The sequence below is a fragment of the Microtus ochrogaster genome, chromosome 2 (genome assembly GCF_000317375.1).
Source record: "Microtus ochrogaster isolate Prairie Vole_2 chromosome 2, MicOch1.0, whole genome shotgun sequence".
In the NCBI taxonomy this organism is placed as follows: domain Eukaryota; kingdom Metazoa; phylum Chordata; class Mammalia; order Rodentia; family Cricetidae; genus Microtus; species Microtus ochrogaster.
In genome coordinates, this window is record NC_022010.1 from 3773920 (window position 1) to 3793586 (window position 19667).

Below are 19667 nucleotides of genomic sequence, written 5' to 3' on the forward strand. Positions count from 1 at the left end.
GGTGTGTAGGTGAGTGTGCACAGATGATTGTGTATGTTTGGAGCAGCCGGGTGTGCCTCTGCAGAGCTGGGTGTGTGTGTGGAGAGTCACCGGTAAGAAAACACTGCAGCAGATGTCTCTGACTTCAAGGTTTCACGGTTCTACATTTTCTGGGCTAGGGGATGAAGCAAGAGTCTAGATAGGGTACCACCCTATCCCTCCTCAGATAGCTTCCCCTAAGCTAGTCCCAGGCCTTGCCCACCCTCTGGCTAACACACTGATAGAGCTTGTGGCATCTGGTTCAACCAAGCTCTTTAGAAAGCTCCTGGTCTTCCACTGTAGCCAAGCTTCCCTCCTTGATGTCCCTTCTGCATCTGGCCACCATCTCTTTCCTCTCCCAGGTCATCCACAACTATGGTCATGGAGGCTACGGGGTCACAGTTCACTGGGGTTGTGCAATGGAGGCAGCCAACCTCTTTGGAAAAATTCTAGAAGAAAAGAAGTCCAGGATGCCGCCATCCCACCTCTGAGGACTCAAGTGACCATCACTTGCTCCATGAGAACACCCCAGGACCTTACAGCCAATTAATTGATATTTTCTTTGGTGATATTTTCTTTCTCCCCAGCTTCGTTAGGCAAAGTTGTGAGGTGGAGAAATCCTGGTCCTCCCCATGCATCCCATCTGGTAAAGCATCTGCAGGATGCTGGCTGGCCCCAAACCAGTTTGCGAGAGAGAGGTGGGGGTCGAGATCATGTAGCAATGCTATTCTCACAACAGAACGACTGAGTTCAGGCTGGGTGTACTGGGTGGCAGGGTCTGAGCTCATCTGCCAAGGAGTGGTCCAGACACCTTTGCTTAGACCTCCGGAGTGGTTCACAGCACACTTGATGTCTACCATTGTAATGGGAGGAGGGGGACTCCCGCCCTTGCTACTCTGCTGATCAACATTATTAAAACACTCTGTGGCTATCCAAACTCTCCAGGGTTGATCCTTGACATGCTTTCTTCCTATTCTCACCACATGAAGGCCATCTCTATGGTCTTGAGGAGACTTGATCGAGGTTGTACGTGTGTGTGTGTGTGTGTGTCTGTGTGTAAGGACAGGGAAAAGAAGGGGAGGGCACAACTCAGGACCTTGAGCGTGCAAGGTAAATGCACCAGTACTGAGCCGAGCCCCATCCTTGAGACCTGAAATCAGAGAGAGAAGTGTACAACCTTGGGACACTGCATATCTTTATGTTTGTTAGTCTATTGTGTCCATGTATGTGAGTGTGAGCAGACACGGTGGTCACGATGTGTTGGGGTCAGAGGACAGCCCGTAGCAGTCAGTTTTCTCCTTACCCCAGGGTTCCAGGGATCGAATTCCGGGCATCGGGTACTGACTTACGGAATCATCACACCAGCAACACCTTTTGTCGTGTTCTGAAGTGATTTCTCATATGGAGAGAAACAGATGACATTCCCACTAACAAACAGGTTGATTAAAATTAGCTCCTAGTCTTCTGCTCAAGGTCTGATGGATTCTGAGGCACGGAGGCTTTGTGAGGTCTCTGCCCTGCTCAGAATACTGATTTTTTTTTAAAAGTTTATTCCATTTATTTGGTGTGTGTGTTGAGGGAGAGAGGTCTTAAGTCAGGAGGTCTGCATAGCCAAGGCTGGACTCAAACTCACAATCTTCCTGCTTCTGTTTGTCAGGTATTAGTGTGTGGAATCATGCTGCCCAGGTAAAGCAGAGTCAATCTCTCTCTGTGTCTCTGTCTCTGTGTGTGTGTGTGTGCATGCATGCGCGCGTGTGCATGTGAGTGTTTTGCTTTGGAGGAGGTCTCGTGAAGCTCAGACTGGTCTCAAGCTCGCTAAGTGGCTGAGGATGACCTTGAACTTCTGACCCTCCAACTTCCCCCTCCCAAGTGTTGGGATTCCAGGTTTGTGCTCCACATTAAACTTGAAGTCACTTCAAGGGTTAATTGTTTCTCTTTGGGTAGAAGCTACACTGTAGCCCTGGAGAACTCCGGCTGCAACCCCAGCTTCCTCTCCACGGGAGCTGGGTCATTTGAGGATGAAGAAGTGAAATTGACTAGCTGGGGGAGGGGGGAGAGGGAGGGGAAAGGAGGCAAAGTAAAGACTGCTTGTTACTTAGGACAGCTGAGTTGCCCAAAAATAACTACAAGAAATTAAAAAATTCAAGAAAATGTGACTGAGCTGGGTAATGGTGGTGCCCTAGGGAGTCTGAGACAGGAAGAAGTGGGCTAGCTTGGGCTACACTGGGAAAGTCTGTCTCAAATATCAATAACAACAATAATAAATTAAAATGTGAATGCCAGCACAGGGTTAAGGGGGTGGGCACCACCCTGTCCCCACGAAGAGACCACTGTGTCTTCCTCCCATTAACAGTGCTGTCTCCACCAAGCTTACCTGGTGCCTGCCTCTGATAGGAGAGGAGACTGAGTCAAAGCACTCTCCGCTGAATGGACCACGTCCCCTGACTTTGGAGTGAACTGTCACCAGAACACCATCCCCAATGACCAGACCCAGGCCCTGTAATGTCTGTCACCAACGTTTTAATAAGATGAATGCACAACGCACATTGACTGCTTCCTGTGTGCGTCAGGCGGTAGGACGGTCTCCTCTGGCCTTTGGTGGGGCCTGCAAGCTTCCTTCCTCCCTCCGTGGGTTCCGGAATCTGGGAGTACACACGGCCTGCCAAGATCTACCTCTGGTCCTTCTTCCCAAGGCCACAAAAATGGCTTCCCCTCCCCTCTGATAAGGACTTTTCTGAACCTTGTGCCAGGGTGTCCTCCCAGGGCCTACCTCTGTAGGGCCAGGGCTGCTCTTGACAGAGGAGCCATGCCTGAATGAGAAGGCAGGCCCGGAAGGAGCAATGGGCTCCTGGTCCCAAGACAGAGTGGGCCTGCAGCGGGAGCTTCCCCTGGAGATCCCCCAGTCTGTGCAGCCGTCTGTACACAGCACAGCCCTGAAGCCTGAGTAAACCAGGACTCGCCGTTCAGTAGGGCTGAGGAGGGAGCCAAAGCAGAGGGCTCAGAAAACCTTCACTGTTTCAGCAGACTCTGGCTTTGGGCTTGAGTTTCCCCTCCGCTAGGCCTCGGTCTCCAGTTTCCAGGTCGGGGATTGGGGTAACAACTTTCTGAGGTTATCGCCCGGTAGGCACCCAGTTCTTCTCCTCAGAGGCTCATCAGTACCCTCTGCAGCCGGGGACGGCAACTCCAGAGGGAAGGGGCCAGGTGGAGGCTGCTTGGCTCAAATTCAAATACCCATTCATCTGTTGTTTTCACCTGGAAGGCCCTGGAGAGACATCTAGAGGGGCCCAGGCAAGGAAGCAGAGGGCATCTCTGGCTCCAGAAAAGCTGCATAAGCCAGACACTAGCTCACCTTAATTCCAAAGAAAGCCTGGGGCCAGGGTGCAGAAGATACCTACTGGACAAAATGGCAGGTGTCACAGGGGTCTGGGCCTGAACTGTATCTATGGAGATCTTTGGGTGGGCAGTGGCTCTCCAAGTGTGTGACATCTGCTCGGCTGGCCCTGAGCTTCCTGGGCCCCTCCCACAGTAGCAGTTTCCTCATGCAGATCCTTCCCCCACCACAGAGAAGCCCCAGGAGCGAATGCCACCCCACCTTCCCGGGATGGGTGACCCTTGACGAACATGGCCAAACACAGAGAAGACGCAAAACCCTGTCGGTCCACATCACCCGCTTGGGTAAGTTCTTGATGTCGGCAGTGACCATAAGTGGCCCAGCTGGGCTCTGCCAGCTCCCTAACCTCAAGACCAGCTCAGCTCCCAGGGTTCTTATTCCTGAGAGCCAGAGTTCGACCTGGGGACATCTGCATTGCTGGTCCCTCGACCAACCATCTCCTGGCCCCACTCCCGGTGGCTGGACTCCTGTAGTCCTCGGCCTTTGGTCTCGATGGGCAAAAAGCAGGAGGCCACAGCAGCTAGGAGGCAGCAGCCACTGTAGACGGCCAAGGTCAGGTACACAGAAGATTCCAGCATCACCTAGGGAAGGAGATGGAGATATATTAGAATGTCCCAGAGATTCCATCTTATGCCATTAAGAATGGCCAAGATCAAAAACACTGATGATAACTTATGCTGGAGAGGTTGTGGGGAAAAGGGAACTTTCCTGCATTGCTAGTGGGAATGCAAGCTGGTACAACCCCTTTGGATGTCAGTGTGGTGATTTCTCAGAAAATTAGGAAACAACCTTCCTCAAGACCCAGCAATAACACTTTTGGGTATATACCCAAAGGATGCTCAACCATGCTACAAGGACACGTGCTCAACTATGTTCATAGCAGCTTTGTCATAGCCAGAACCTGGAAACAACCTAAATGCCACTCAACTGAAGAATGGATAAGGAAAATGTGGTACATTTACACAATGGAGTACTACACAGCAGAAAAAATAACAACATCTTGAAATTTGCAGGCAAATGGATGGAGCTAGAAAATATCATTTTGAGTGAGGTAACCCAGACCCAGAAAGACAATTTTTTAAGATTTATTTATTTATTATGTATACAACATTCCTCCCATGTTTGCTTGCATGCCAGAAGAGGGCATCAGATCTCATTATGGATGGCTGGGAATTGAACTCAGGACCTCTGGAAGAGCAGTCAGTGCTCTTAACCTCTGAGCCATCTCTCCAGCTCCCCCAGAAAGACAATTATGACATGTACTCACTCATAAGTGGTTTTTAAACATAAAGCAAAGAAAACCAGCCTACAATTCACAATCCCAGAGAACCTAGACAACAATGAGGACACTAAGAGAGGCTTACGTAGATCTAATCTACATGGAAAGTAGAAAAAACAAGATCTCCTGAGTAAATTGGGAGCATGGGGACCTTGGGAGAGGGTTGAAGGGGACAGGAGAGGAAGGGAGGGGAGCAGAGAAAAATGTAGAGCTCAATAAAATTAAAAACAAAAAAGACTGTCTCAGAGCCACAGTAAGGCCATATGACTGACGGCAAGCTGAGTACTTCACCCCCATTTTACAGACAGGAGACAGAGGCTCAAGTGCATAGACAAGCCACCAAGTCATACAAGTCATCAAGTATGATGACAGATTTCTGATCCTAGCACCGAGAGGCTGGAAGAGCAGGATCGCTTAAAGTCAAGGCCAGCCTGGGGGCAGAATAAGACATCTTTCAACAAACACACAGCCTAAGGAACGTATTCAATCTTATATAATGGTGAGGATAGAGCTGGGATCTGAGGTCAGGCCTGTCAGGCTTAAGATTCTCTACACTGGCCTGGCAGTGGTGATTCTTTAATCCCAGCACCCAGGAAGGCAGAGGCAAGAGAATCCAGAATCTAAGTTAGTGCAAGTCTGGGTGTAAGTCAGTGTGAGACTCTGGGTCAAAAGCTAAAACCAACCGAAAAGAATCAACACCCAGTCTGATGGCGTATGTCAGACCACAGACAGTGTGGAGCTGAGTCCTCTGTCCCTGAGGACATGGCATAGAGTTAAGACATCCTAAAGAGGCATGGCCCCTTCAGCTCTCAGACTACTTTGATTTTTTTTTTAAATATTTATTTATTAAGTATACAGTATTCTGTCTGCAGGCCAGAAGAGGGCACCAGATCTCATTACAGATGGTTGTGAGCCACCATGTGGTTGCTGGGAATTGAACTCAGGACCTTTGGAAGAGCAGGCAATGCTCTTAACCTCTGAGCCATCTCTCCAGCCCCCTCAGACTACTTTGAGACAATGGTACCCCAGAATTGGGATTGCTCCAGGGGTCTAGTGCCAGAAGGGGGAGGAGCCTGGAACCTGGTGCTGGTCAGAAGGAGCCTGTCTCCCAGGAAGAGCTCTCAGAGTTCTGAGGACTTGCTAGAATCTTGCAGGCTGGAGCAGAGATGACGACTGGTCAGTGATGGGGAGGACCACAGCCTGGCCAGGATGGGGAAGACCACAGCGTGGCCAGGACCACTAACTATGTAAACCTCTGTTTTGTCCTCTGCTAAACTTGAAGTTTCTCTAATTCTTGACAATGGACTTGGCGGGGGTCACTGAACCCCTTCATTGGTTCCTCTTCCCAATGTGACCACAGTGAATGACCCTCAGCTTTTCTTAACTTTCCATCTCTTCAGTTGGTGCATTGAGACGCTAATTAGGATTTCCAGGATCCAGGGTTTGCCCCTGACAACTCTAGTGACATTAGAAGTGACGTGTAACGGGACAACAATGCTGAAATAGATGTCAGCACCCCAATTTCTGAACTACCCAGGACAGGAAAATCTGCAGACAGGGGGCAGACAGATGTTTAGTAGGGGCCGGTGGTGGCCCCTAATGGATACAGGGATTTGAGGGGCAATGACATAGTAGACAAAGTAGGGGTACATGGCATTACAAATATACTAATGCCACCAAATTATGTTAGAATGTTACTGGGAAGACCTTTGGAGACCCAGCTCCACCCCTCTGCAGCTTCTTCCCCCACCCTCACTTGGTTGGCTGCTGCAAAAAACTGACAGACCACATTCAGCTGCTGCGGGAGCTACTCAGTCCCTGCAGGCTTCTAAGAGAGACCCCTTGAGGCTCTCAGAGACAGGCCAATCCCCACCTTCTCCTGGGAATCAGAGGCAACCTGATTGCAGGCACATTAAGCTCATATGAACTAAGCCTATTTCCTTACAGTCCAGAACTTTCCCTTCTCTTGGACCCAGATTCATCTGGTGGGACTGAAGCCTCTTGTTGCAGACGCTTGCTGTGCCACGCAGCCTGTCTGCTGGCAGAATTATTACAGCTCCTGTCGGGAGGACACCTGACACTGGGTCATTCCTTTGAGCCTACCCCATTCCCTTCTCCTTTCCCCCAAACCTAACGTTGTTGCCCTAATATTTGCGTGTGTGTCCGTGTGCGCATGCGCACACATGCGTACAGCACAAATATGAGCTCAGAGGACAATCTACAGACGCCAACTCTCCTTTTGCCTTGTAGGTCCCAGGTATTAAACTCAAGCCATCAGACTTGGTGATGAGCATCTCTACTGTTGAGCCATCTCTCTGGCCCGATTTATCTTTAACGATGTGACCTACTCCTTAAAATGGATGTTCAGACATGGACATCCATGTTTAGTGGCACCCTGAGTTGCCGAGTTTGGTAACTCGCCCAAATCAGCCAGTTCAGAAAGGAAGAGAGACATCTGGAGCAAATAGTGTCTGTTGTTTGTTCCTTGGGTCAATATCCCACTGTTCCTTTGGCCCCGAATTCTGCTCTCAAGCCCTCCTCCCACCTCAGCCTCCCCAAAGTAGCTGCGACCACACCCAGTGTATCCAAATTATTCTGGGCCAAATCCTCTGGTACCCACAGGGACTTCTGCACTGGGAAAAGCTGAATTCTATCCCAGGCTTGTCTGAGTCCCTGTCCAATGGCCTTGGGTCCTTTATCCTTCTGAGGATCTTCCCCCCCTGGGGTGGGCTGCTGGGAAATGCTGTCCACTCCATAGGGCACAGCCGGCCACCCCCCTGGATCTGTGTTTGGGGCAACACTTGCCTGAGCAATGAACGGAGTAATGAGGGCACCCACTCTCGCCATGCCGCTGCAGGTGCCCAGGCCCAGTGCCCTCGTCGCCGTGGGGTACACCTGGAATGTCAGCGTGTCTGTCAGCAAACATCAGGAGGGATGCTGAAATCCCTTACCCCTCCCACTCAGGACAGATGGGACTAGCACCTGCGGGCAGGATGGGAATGGGCAAAGGAGGCCGGAGCTTCACCCAAGGCTAAGAGCACGAGGGTGGCTGCGGGCAGGATCCCACTTCCCTCGTTGCTTTTCACTACCGGCAGGTATTCGGCAGTTGGGTTTTCTAGTTAGCAATGGTGAGTGGTGGGATGTGTACAGAGTGCTTGCCTGGCATGGTGAGGCCCTGGATTCTACCCCAGTACAGTGGAAAAGACCTTGCAGTAGAAAGCACTGGACCATATATAATACACAATACGCACGCATAATTACTGATTATATATAGGGGTCTAGCAATGGCTGTACTCAATATAAAATGAGTAAAGGGATTAATGTTACAGTTCTGTTTTTCTCTGCTGGACTCAACAATGGCCGCTGTCTTGTAGGTGCAGACCTACACCACATGCGCCTTCTGCTCCTCCCAAGCTAGTGGATGGCCCCTGAGCCACTTCTGTGTGTTCTGCCTCGAATAGTTTCATTCTGTCTGGTTTTCTATACTAATTTTGTTTGTTTCTTATTTTGTTGTCTAAGTGTATTTTTGGATGGATGCAAGCCGTGTGTGTGTGTGTGTGTGTGTGTGTGTGTGTGTGTACCACTAGAGGCCAGAAAAGGCCATCAGAACTCCTGCAGCTGGAGTTATAGGCAGTTGTGAGCTGCCCAATGTGGATGCTGGGAACCAAACCCACATCCTCTGGAAGACCAGTATGTGCTCTTAACCACTGAGCCATCTCTCCATCTCCCAGACTGAGTTTCCAATACAGAAACCTATTGCTTGGATAGGTCAAGGCCATCACCTATTCAATTAATTATTCACGGTCACCAATAGCCACTGACTGAAGTTTAGCTAGGCTTAGAGAACTTGAAGAGTTTTCCTAAAACTCTTTTTTCTTTTCTTTTCTTTTCTTTTCTTTTCTTTTCTTCTTTTTTTTGGTGCTGGGGCTCAAATCCAGGGCCTTGAATAAGAAAGGCAAACACTTCAGTACTGAGCTGCATGCCCAGCTCACAAACACTGCAGAAGGTTGTCTCCAGGAAGGGGGGATGTGGGTCCGTCCCATTCCCTTTGGCTTTACACACTTAGGAAACCTCCGGAGTTCTTACACTGAGCTTAAAAATTGGACGAGCAGAAAAAAGGAATGATTGTGAAGTAAGTGGAAGTGGTGAGGCAGACCTAAGAATAATTGATATTCCGGTCAGTAACACCCCGGCACCCACCCCGCTTTCTGGCACCTCTAAGAATAATTGATATTCCGGTCAATAACACCCCCGGCACCCACCCCGCTTTCTGGCACCTCTCCTACCTCAGGCGTGTAAACGTAGGCTGCTTGGAAGCCTCCAGAAATAAATGCTCTTGCAATGAAGAGTAAGAGGGTGAGCACATTTCTGGGGAGGAGAAGACAGCAGGTGAGGGCTTTTCCCGTCTCGTTCTCACGGCACGATCCACCTCAGGAAGAATCAGCACTGAATTGGCAAAGGTACCCCACCCAGCACCTCTGCGTGCTACGCTAAAGCTCGCTCTTACAGTACCCTGCTCTCCATCCAGCAACCCAGCTGGCGGATGGGACGCCTGTGGGCCACAGCTGGGCACGAGGGTGGGAAAATGGTCTGAGTGGCTGAAATCCAGGACTAAGGCTCAGTAACAGAGCACTTGCCTAGCATTCATGAGGCCTTGGGTTCTAGCAGGACTGTACCTGGCATTCTTAGGGCATTTCTGCTCCCTAACTGTTGGCTCTATGGTTCTCCTTGATGATCCAGACTACCACCCATCAGAGTCTAAGCCCCACATCTCCCCCATCCTGCGGGCCATTGGTTCCTTGTCGGGAGTGGTCTAGGGCACGTCTATATTCAGGGGCTCTTAGGAGTTGGAAAACTAGAGAATGCATCTTCAGTAGGGTGTGTCTGAAACAAGGTCTATTTCCATCAAACCAATCACTTTAAAGCTTGCCCAGCTTCTGTGGCCACACTGTTCTCGTGTTTGGGATCATCATGGTGAGGGAGTTTGAATGAGAACAGCCCCCATAGGCTCATAGATTTGGATGCATAGTCACCAGGGTGTGGTGCTACTTGAGAAGGATTAGGCGGTGTGGCTGTGTTGGAAGAAGCGTGTCCCTAGGGGTGGGCTGTGAGTTTTCAAAGCCCAAGTCAGGCCCAGCATCTCTTTCTCTTCCTGCTGTCTACAGAGCCAATACAAAACTCTCAGTTGCTTCTCCAACACCATGTCTGTCTGCACGCCATCATGTTTCTTGCCATGATGATAATGAACTAAACCTCGGAACTAAACTGCAAGCCAGCCCCACTGAAATGTTTTCATTTATAAGAGTTGCTGTGGTCCTGATGTCACTTCACAGCAATAGAACACTGACCAAGACACATGGGAACTCTAAACTTGAAGTTCAGAGAAATAAAACCAAGATACATGGTCCCCTGCTGCACCACAGAGGCTTTGACCGCGAGCCCACCTGTCTGCCCGTCATGAAGCACCATGAGCCTGAGTCCTGGTGAGGGGCTGGTGTTCCCCTGATACCCACCTTCCAATGCAGACGAACAGTAGGAGGCTGCAAAGGGAGAAGACGAGGAAACACAAGGCCATGGTCTTCTTGCGGCCCAGGCGGTCAATGACCCACAAAGTCACAAGGACGCCTATGGGGAGAGCAGGGACATGGTAGGCAGTTTCTCACGTGATCCCTAATCACCCACCCTATGTCGTCTTCCACCCCTGGGCGTGAACCAGCCGAGCTGAACCCATGAACTCCAGTTCTGTCCCGGCCAAGCATTTAGACAATACAGTAGACTCCAGACCAATGTCTGCTGCATCTGTGTTAGAGTCAGTGAAGCAGGGGACCTGGGAAGTCACAGCAATCAGGAGACAAGTGTGTACTATTTCAAGTCTCTAAGGGAAAGGGTAATGTGTTGCTAAAAGCAAAAAGGCAACTGATACAGGCATCACAGGAGCCTGAATGATGGCATTCGCTGTAATCAGGCAGCAGAACGTCCAGGCTTGGATGCACACCTAGTTGGGTTCAAAGGACTCTTGTTTATTCTAACCTGCCATATAACCAGGAGCCCATTTTCCCTGAGCCTCGGTTTCTTTATCTAGAAACGGGACTAGTAAAAAGTTGTGCCATCCTCCACAGAGGCAGTACAGCATAGTGCTTGAGATTAGTGTATTAGGTAATATTTATTATTATTATATAATCATATTTTGAGAAAGTACTTCCATATCTATTAATCATTAAAAGAATCTTCTAAAACAAATGCCAGTGGCTGCCTTTAATCAGAGCACTCAGGAGGCAGAGGCAGGATGATCCCTGTGACTTTGAGGCCAGCCTGGTCTACATAGTGAGTTCCAGGCTAGCCAGGACTATGAACCTGTCTCAAAAAAGTAAAAAATAAATAAATAAAATAAAATAAGCCCCATTTTTCATATTTATTTAATTATTGCTTATTGAGTGTCAGGATCTATTCTAGGAGAGCAATATGTGTTAGGAACAAAACCAAACAAGAAGATTCCACATTTCAGAGTGGGGAGGTGATGGCAATCAATACTGAACTAAAGTTTCTAAGCTGGCACTCTCGTTTCCTAATGCAACTGGGGGAGATGTTTTAGGAGAATGACAGAGTCTGGATGGGGGGACTGGAGAGATGACTTAGTGGTTAAGAGCAATGGCTGCTGTTCCAGAGGTTCTGAGTTCAATTATCAGCAACCACATGGTAGCTCACGGCCATCTATAATGAGATCTGGTGCCCTCTTCTGGTCTGCAAGCATGCATGCCAGCAGAACACTGTATATATAATAAATAAATCAATCTTCTTCTTTTTTTCTTTTTTTGGTTTTTCGAGACAGGGTTTCTCTGTGGTTTTGCAGCCTGTCCTGGAACTAGCTCTTGTAGACCAGGCTGGTCTCGAACTCACAGAGATCCGCCTGAATACAAAATCTTTTTTTTTTTTTGGTTTTTCGAGACAGGGTTTCTCTGTGGTTTTGCAGCCTGTCCTGGAACTAGCTCTTGTAGACCAGGCTGGTCTCGAACTCACAGAGATCCGCCTACCTCTGCCTCCCGAGTGCTGGGATTGAAAGCATGCGCCACCACCGCCCGGATCAATCAAACTTTTTAAAAAAGAGTTGGCATGGGGCAAAGGTCTGAGGTCTGCCAGCAATGGGACATTCAGTGTCTTAAGCCAATTTCTTAAAAGGCCTCGGACAAGGGTACAGGCTCAAGGTGTTGTCTGTGGAGCTGACCCAGGCAAGCACCAGTTAAAGATGGTACACAGAGGACTCCGATTGGTCTTTGCTGAGCAGAATTCAATGGTGGCGGAAAATGGAAAGCTGTCGGAGCCAGAATGATCGTGGGCATCTTTCGTCCCTTTAAATAGCTGTTTAGCTTTGGCTCAGCACTGGATTTGACATTGTTGTTTTCAGACAGGGGGAGAAAGGGAAGGAGGGAGGAAGGGAGGGACAGACAGAAGGAAGGGAGCAGATCACCTTTGCACGGTGTTAAGGTTTGGAAGTTTGATGCCCCCACCACCAGGTCTTTTCCAGTGCATCCGGTGGTGGGGGAGAAATCTCCAGGGCCACATCTCTGTGCAAGCCCTGACTGTCATTACAAGATCGTTTATACAACCAACAGCCTTGAAGGGTAAGGACAGTGCCACCTCTGGAGCAATGGCAGAAGCATCTGGAAGCCACTTATAAAGTCCTGTGCATCCTGAGCTTGAGCTTCCTTGGCTGTGGTTTGGACATGGTTTGAGTGTGTCCCCAGGAATCATGTGTCGGGAGCGTGGCCCTCAGTGCAGTGATGTCCAGAGGTAATGGAAGGTGGGTGTGGGCCTGTCTCTGCTTCTTGTCTCTCCTCTCATGGGCTCTCACTACAGGGCTCCTACCATCCCCTGGGAGGCTCTGGTTAGAACTGAGCCAATGCTGGCACCCTGCCCGTTAGCTTCAGAACTGTGCGCTAAAAACACTTTTTTGTTTTGTTTTGTTTTGTTTTTCGAGGCAGGGTTTCTCTGTAGCTTTGGATCCTGTCCTGGAACTCCCTCTGTAGATCATGCTGGCCTCGAACTCACAGAGATCCTCCTGAGTGCTGAAATTAAAGGTGTATGCCACCACCGTCCGGACTAACTTCTTTATAAAGGACATAACCTTAGGTATTTCATTATCATAACGGGGAAGAGATTCCCATACCTGCGCTGCAGCTCTTCCGCCTGGGCCTTCCTTATCATGGGTGCAAACTGGGGCAGTGGGCCCTGCCATCAAGATTTGACCCTTGCTGCAGTGCAGAATTGCAGTAGGGTTCTTGTGACAGGGAGTGGCTGGTTGCTCCAATAGCCCAGGAGCCTTGCCCTTTCAACAGAATGCTTGATGCTAGGCAACCTGACTTGTTAGCCTTCAGGTAGGGCCAGACTCTTAGGCGTGTTTATAATGTATAGCAAAGGCCTGGGAAAACACTCAAGGCCTGTTTTTCTTTTCTTTTTAAATCCTAAGCAGATGGTAGGCTTTCCTGCCCTACCTTACCTGGGAACTCAGACAGGGTGGTCCACAGTAGGTCCATGTAATCCTCCTTGCTCAGGTACTCACAGGCCAAGCTGCACTTGGCTTCCACTGCCTTCTTCCGGCTGGAGACTAGGGTTGGGGAGAGAGGAGCAGGGATAGTCATACAATCTTGCACCACAGCTTCCTGTACCCTAGCCCGTTGTTTTAAATGACTTTAACTGGTAAAGACATGTTGCATTTGTTTATGCTGTGGAATGTTACTTTAACTGTGTAAAGATGTGTTACCTTTGTTTATGCTGAATTTGTTTAATGATATAAAGACGTGTTTCATTTGTTTATGCTGTGGAATGTTACTTTTACTGTGTAAAGGTTGTTACCTTTGTTTATGCTGCATTTGTTTAATTATGTAAAGATGTGTTAACCTTTGTTTCACCTTGCCTGCCTAAGGCACCTAATAAAGGTCTAATAAAAAGCTGAACAGCCAACAGCTAGGCAGAACAAGAATTAAGTAGGAAAAATCTAAGGCAAGAGGAGAACAAGAGGAAGAAGAGAGAATGAGGGAGAAAATGAGGGAGACAGCCAGCAGATATGCAGTAGGACATACAGAAAGAAAGGTAAAAAGCCCCGAGTCAAAGGGTAGATGAAGAGAAACAGGCCAGTTTAAGCTAAAGAAAAGGAAAAGCTAGCCAGAAATAAGCATAAGCTAAGGCCCAGCATTCATAGCTAATAGTAAGTTCCGTGTCATGATTTGGGAGCTGGTTAGTGGTCCAAAAGAAAAACCTTGGTACATTCCTTCTTGCCTGTGGACTGGGTAATTGACTGCAAAAGTTTATAGTCTTGCCAGATGGTGGTGGTGCACACCTTTAATCCCAGCACTTGGGAGCAGAGGCAGGGGGATCTCTGTGAGTTCTAGGCCAGCCTGGTCTACAGAACGAGTTCTGGGACAGTCAGGGCTACACAGAGAAACACTGTCTTTATGAAACAATAACAAAAACTTTTCCAGTCTCCAGGGGTTGGGGTTTGCATAGGTTTGGATCTGAGACAGCACAGAAAGAGCCGGGAGACAGGCTCAGGAGTGAACCCCTGTGCACCCTACTCCCGCAGACTGGTGAATTTTTATACATTTTCTCCTATTTTGGGGTAGGTTGTGGAAGCATGGGGGAGAAGTAGACTGCTTAGCCATTAATGTGATCCCAGAGCGGCTGTGTTACCTCAGACCCTCTAAGGCGACTGCTGATTTCTGCCACGTGATAATGACCCCCTCCATGTTCTTAGCCTCCCCAGATTGCCTGTTCCCACCACACCATGGTGTGTGGGTAAACCCACCGGGATTGAGTCCTCTTCAGGGAAACCCCACAGGGGTTACAGTTTCTTCAGGGAAGTCCTGGCCGTTCCTGGGATTCTCATCCTTTCTCCTCTCACACCTTAACTGCTGAATAACCTCCCACCCCAAAAAGTTGGCCCATAAAATGAGCTATCTAAAAATCTCCCCGTGTGAATACAGCCCTCTCTCTCTTGAGAACCTCACACTACCTTGGGGTAGGTACCAGGATCCTTAACACACCCCAGCTCTCATATCACACCAAATCATCATGAAATACCGTGCTGCACAGACAAGATTCAGATGTCCCCTGGCCCCTGAAAAGAACTCCCAGACCGCTACTCTCCAAAGACCTAGCCACCGTGTCTCCTACTGTCATTCACAACTGGATCTTTGCTGGTTTACCCCAGCAAAAAAGTATTTATACACACACACACACATGCACGCACACGCATGCACACATGCAAGCACACACGCACACATGCATGAAGACACGCACACACATGCACATACATGCACTTCTTGTGCCGGGCTTCTAGGTATGGCAGAATTGTGTAGCTCTGGAAGCTGGAAACATCTTCCATGTGGCTCTTGACAGAAAAGGCCCCCGACCTCTATCTTCTCTCAGTGCTCAATGTCCACTGTCTGAGGACTGTCCCCTTTGCTCAGTACCAACCCCCCACAATCAGATCTGCAGTTGGGGTGCTTCTAAAGAGCTTAGTTTCTCAATAACACCCCAGTTAGCACGAGGCTCCACCATCTAAGACCTGTAATGAATGAAAAGATTAATGAATTGTGCTGGGCATACTAACTCAGCACCTCAGGGCTTGCTGAGGGCATACTTTACCACTGGGGTCCCCTCCCAGCACCCAGCATATGGAACTGTCACCCATGGTTCCTTAGGTTTTACAAGCAAACCCTGAAGAAACTTGGTTCTTTTTCCAATGTCAGAATCCCATCAATGCCTTCAGATAGAACAACCGAAAGGCTGTGCACCTGCATGCGCATATTTCTCTTTCTTTAATTTGTCTGGTGATTCCTGCTTCAAAATACAGTTCCTTGGGGAGCTTTTAAACCTGACTAATGGGTGATCCTCACCCAGGCTGATTAAACTGGTCTGGAGAGGGTTTAAATGGCGCTGGCATTGCGTCAAAGTTCCAGGGGTGGGGGTGGGGAAACTGCTGGTGGATGCTTGCCTAGGATTCAGGAAGCCCTGGGTTCCAACCACGGTGGGAACACCCCTTGTAGGGCAGGGATGGAGCTCTGTCCTTGTTCTCACGGGAGAAGGGCACATTGGCCACTGTCCAGGATCAAGTGCATAGAACCACGAATTGGGTTTTGGGCCCTTCGTGGGCGGGGATGATTTCGAAAGACTGTTTCGGCTCTGTGCGGTCCTTGTTTTTAAAAGGCCCCTAGTGACAGAAGCTGCAGCTCTGGGAGGGTTCCAGGACACCCCAACCTACCGTTGAGCTATCCAGCCCTTTCCTTGTCACACTTGTGGGGCAATGTTGCTCCTCTGAGAGCTCCGTCTCCCTGTACCAATGGAGCCCTAGTCTAAGGGACAGAATCTAACCCAGGGAGATTCATGGAGACACAATGCATTCAGTTTTGTAGAACGCGGTTTTCTCCAATTTCACAACAGCTTTTCCCCCTCTTTTTCTTTCTTTCTTAAAAAACCAAAACAAAAAGCCTGGTGGTGGTGGTAGTGCACGTCTTTAATCCCAGTACTCAGGGAGGCAGAGGCAGGCAGATCTCTGTGAGTCTGAAGCCAGCCTGCTCTAAGGAGTGAGTTCCAGGACAGCAAGAGAAACACAGAGAAACCCTGTCTTGAAAAAAAAATGGATCTTTACGTTCATTTTTTTATTTAGTCATTTTGGTGGTAGGGAATGAACCCAGGACGCCACACGTGCTAAGTGGGCGCATCCCCTTAGCTCTTAGAATGCATTCTCCTCGGGTCTCTTGCAGAGATGAACATTTCCGTGACACCCCTTCAGTGCAGACAGATTGCTCTTTCCTCAAGTGAGACTGACCAGTGACACCTCAGTTTATCAGCCAGCTTCAGAGCTCGAGCCCTGACTTAGGCTGGGACTGGGCACGTGTCATCTCCATCATCACAAAGTCGCCCAGAGTCTTGGGAACTTGGAATTCATGCCACAGTGATGATGGCAACACCTTGCAGGGGAGAGAATGTGGCTGTGTTCATGTGGGGTGGGGGACAGTAAAGGAAGGGATACTCACTGCTGCAGACATCTCCCGCCTGGAAGAGTTCCGTGGTGAGCAGAACCAAGCCGTAATAAGAAAAGGCATTGGAAAACCTGTGAGGGGAAAAGCCAGGATGGAGACATCAGAGAGGCACAAGGTTCCTTCCAGCTCCGGGAGGCTACTCCTTCACTAGTCTTGGCAGGCTCTTGAAGCCTTTTGGGGACCCTGAGCAGGGAGATGGCTGGCAGGAAGCATCGTGGAGGGATAGAGGGACATGATTCTGTGTTCTTGAAAAGACCAAGATGGACTGTGTGACATCCCAAGATGGACAGTATGGCATTCCCACTGGCATCGAAGGGGCTTCTGAGCTAACACAGAGGGGCTGAACATGATTTTTAGAATTTCACACTGCAATGACACTTCTTCCCTCCTGCATAGACCTGGAATTTGCATTTAGAGTGTACAGAACTAGAATATTTGTAAACATATGGTTGTGTCTGAATATGGAACTCAGACACAACCAGAGGCTGAAGGTGAACCTCCCACGTTACAGTGATGCCTGCAAGCAGAAACTTTTTTTTTTTAGATTAAGTAACTTGCATTTATTAAGTACCTTTTACATGCAAGGCATTGCAGTAGGATTTTACCATATATGATATATCATTAAATGCACTGTATTTCAGAGGGTCTTGGTTGGAACTTCGTGCAGTATTGGATTTGAGAAGGGACAGTCATCACTCAGAAGATGTGAGTCCCTAGTGATCCACGACCCACACAGACTCTAACATCTGGGTTTGTGCTATGAGTACACACAGTCACATACAGGACAAGTAAATGTGAAAAGAGTAACTTATTACATTGTAAATCTTCAAAAATAATTCAGTTTCTTTTAAATTTAGCAGTTAGCAGAGGTGTGATGCTTAACACTAATCTTTCTCCTGTGCTACAGGGTCTAGATATTCGAGAATACTAAACTGTCTTTTCCTTCCTACCCAGAACAGAAGGCCAGCTTTGTGCTTGTTTTTCCTACCTCCGGTAGAGCTGCTGATAAAACAGTCACCTCCCCCACTTCCCAAGACAAAGATCATGGGTTCACTTTTGCCTTCAGCAGCCAAGTCTTTATGCAATGGCCCTCTCTTTGCTCTTGCCTGGCTAACTATAGGGGTCTTCTTCCTGTTTGCCCAGACTCTAGCCCAGTGGTTCTGAACCTTCCTAATCTACGACCCTTCAGGACAGTTATGGTTGGGGTGGGAAGTAGCAACTTCTACGGTTCAGACAGTCCTACTAAAGCAGAGCTGTTTTGATTGGTTAAAATGCCACTTCCTTCATCCTCTGCATCTCTTTAGACTATCTTGTGTACTTGACCACTGTAACTTCAAGCATAACAGTCCTGTGTTATGTTACATGTAAGTGTCAGACATAGAAGATGGGGGGAGAGGTTCCCACATGGTTCGTGATGGCTAGTGCTGTCAAAAGCTTCTTCCGTCATAACTGCTGCCCTGTCACCTGACAATCACCTCTTGTCTGCTCAGTCTCATTTGTCAACTCTTGGGCATGAGTCTCCTAGTGCCCTGGGATGTAAATCAACACTCGGCCTCCACTTACACAACATGTGACGCTGGGGCAGCATGGGGAAATAGAAAATGAAGTTGCCAGGAACAAACAAAATGCCATGGTGAAGATTCTAGAAGGCTGAGAGAATGGTTATGGACGTTGAGAATTGCATCCTCAGCCAGAATTCTCTTGGGCTGTCTTTCTTAGCCACATATTGGTGATCTTCACCTGACCCAGCAGCCTTCACCTAGCAAGTAAAACCGTCAGAATGTGTTAACTTGGCAGACCACTCGCTTCCGCCAAATACATAAATAAATAAATGCTGAAGGAAAAAAGAAAAGAAAAACCAAAAATGTCATCAGGTTGCAGTAACCAAGACTGGCAAGTAGAGTCTTGGGCAAATGTCCTGCTTTGCGCCTTTCCTCTCTGTATGATGGTAGTTCTTTATTTAAAGACATGGGGCCACATCATAATTGCTTCAAAATAAACTGTTCTCTTGGAGGTACGAACTGGGTTTGACATTGACAAGATTAAAATTAGCCTCTCACGAATTGCTTTTGAGATTCAAAATCAAGTGAATTGCAGATTCTTTAAAAATTATTTAATTTTTTCTTCTAAATTATAGATTCTTAAAAGTTGGTATTTTGATTCTGTCCAACTCCCCTTTCTAAAATCTTACAGGCGCCACTTTGAACTGGGCACACAGTGGGCATTTAATAAGTGCTTGGTGAACTGATTCAGCTCTTAGGAACGCAGAGGCAGAACTCAAGCCTGGCTCCGTGCTACCAAGCCTTTCTTCCCTCTTCCCTGTAATCGACCATGCTGGGAACACCTCTCTCATAATCAATGCCTCTGTTCAAAGGTGAACAGGAACCAGGTTAAAAATAGAACTCAAATCCTCCAGCCACACAGAGTCTTGTGCTGGCGCTGCTGCAGGCGAGATCTGGAAAAGAGAAGAATGGCTGCAATTGCACTTGCTACAAAGACGAAATAATTACTCTCTGTGATTGCCTCCCTGCCAGTCTTCTCCCATGACTGCAACTCAAGCAAAATTAAACCAGGCAGGAACGGAGGGGTCCCATGAATGGCTGTGTTCACCACGTCTTAGTTTTCAAAGGATGAACTGTGTACCACCAGTGGTTGCTGAGGCAGCAGGTGCAGAGAAGAGGCCCTGGCCGGCGTAAACAGTAGCTTCCTGTAGAACGTTCCCTTGGAAGTTTTCTTTCCGTTCCTTTGGTTGCATCAGCCTCATCATGTGCTCCTGGCTCCTGAGCATCTGCCCTTCCCACAGCCGCCCTCTCTGGTACACAGGCTCAGTGCCTGGGCACACCAGCCACCCTGTCTCTGGTACATAGGATCAGTACCTGGGCACACCAGCCACCCTGTCTCTAGTACACAGGATCAGTGCTTGGGCACACCAGACACCCTG

General features: G+C 48.6%; 2 protein-coding genes across 3 annotated transcripts in view; one reads left to right on the plus strand and one right to left on the minus strand.

The window, feature by feature from the left end:
• The window catches only part of Dao (D-amino acid oxidase), a 22129-nt gene extending 21179 nt beyond the window's left edge, over positions 1-950 (plus strand). For both annotated transcript variants that reach the window (XM_026786474.1, XM_005344251.3), the window contains exon 11: positions 381-950. In XM_026786474.1, the coding sequence (XP_026642275.1) occupies positions 381-509 (129 nt within the window). In that variant the 3' untranslated portion in view covers positions 510-950. The remainder of the gene's footprint in view (positions 1-380) is intronic.
• A 1571-nt stretch (positions 951-2521) lies between these two features.
• Svop (SV2 related protein) overlaps positions 2522-19667 on the minus strand; it is a 73920-nt gene continuing 56774 nt past the window's right edge. Inside the window, exons 11-16 of the mRNA XM_005344252.2 lie at positions 16721-16797; positions 13183-13290; positions 10202-10313; positions 8975-9056; positions 7494-7583; positions 2522-3990 (exon numbers count right to left, since the gene is read on the minus strand). Of these exons, the coding sequence (XP_005344309.1) occupies positions 3784-3990; positions 7494-7583; positions 8975-9056; positions 10202-10313; positions 13183-13290; positions 16721-16797 (676 nt within the window). The 3' untranslated portion in view covers positions 2522-3783. The remainder of the gene's footprint in view (positions 3991-7493; positions 7584-8974; positions 9057-10201; positions 10314-13182; positions 13291-16720; positions 16798-19667) is intronic.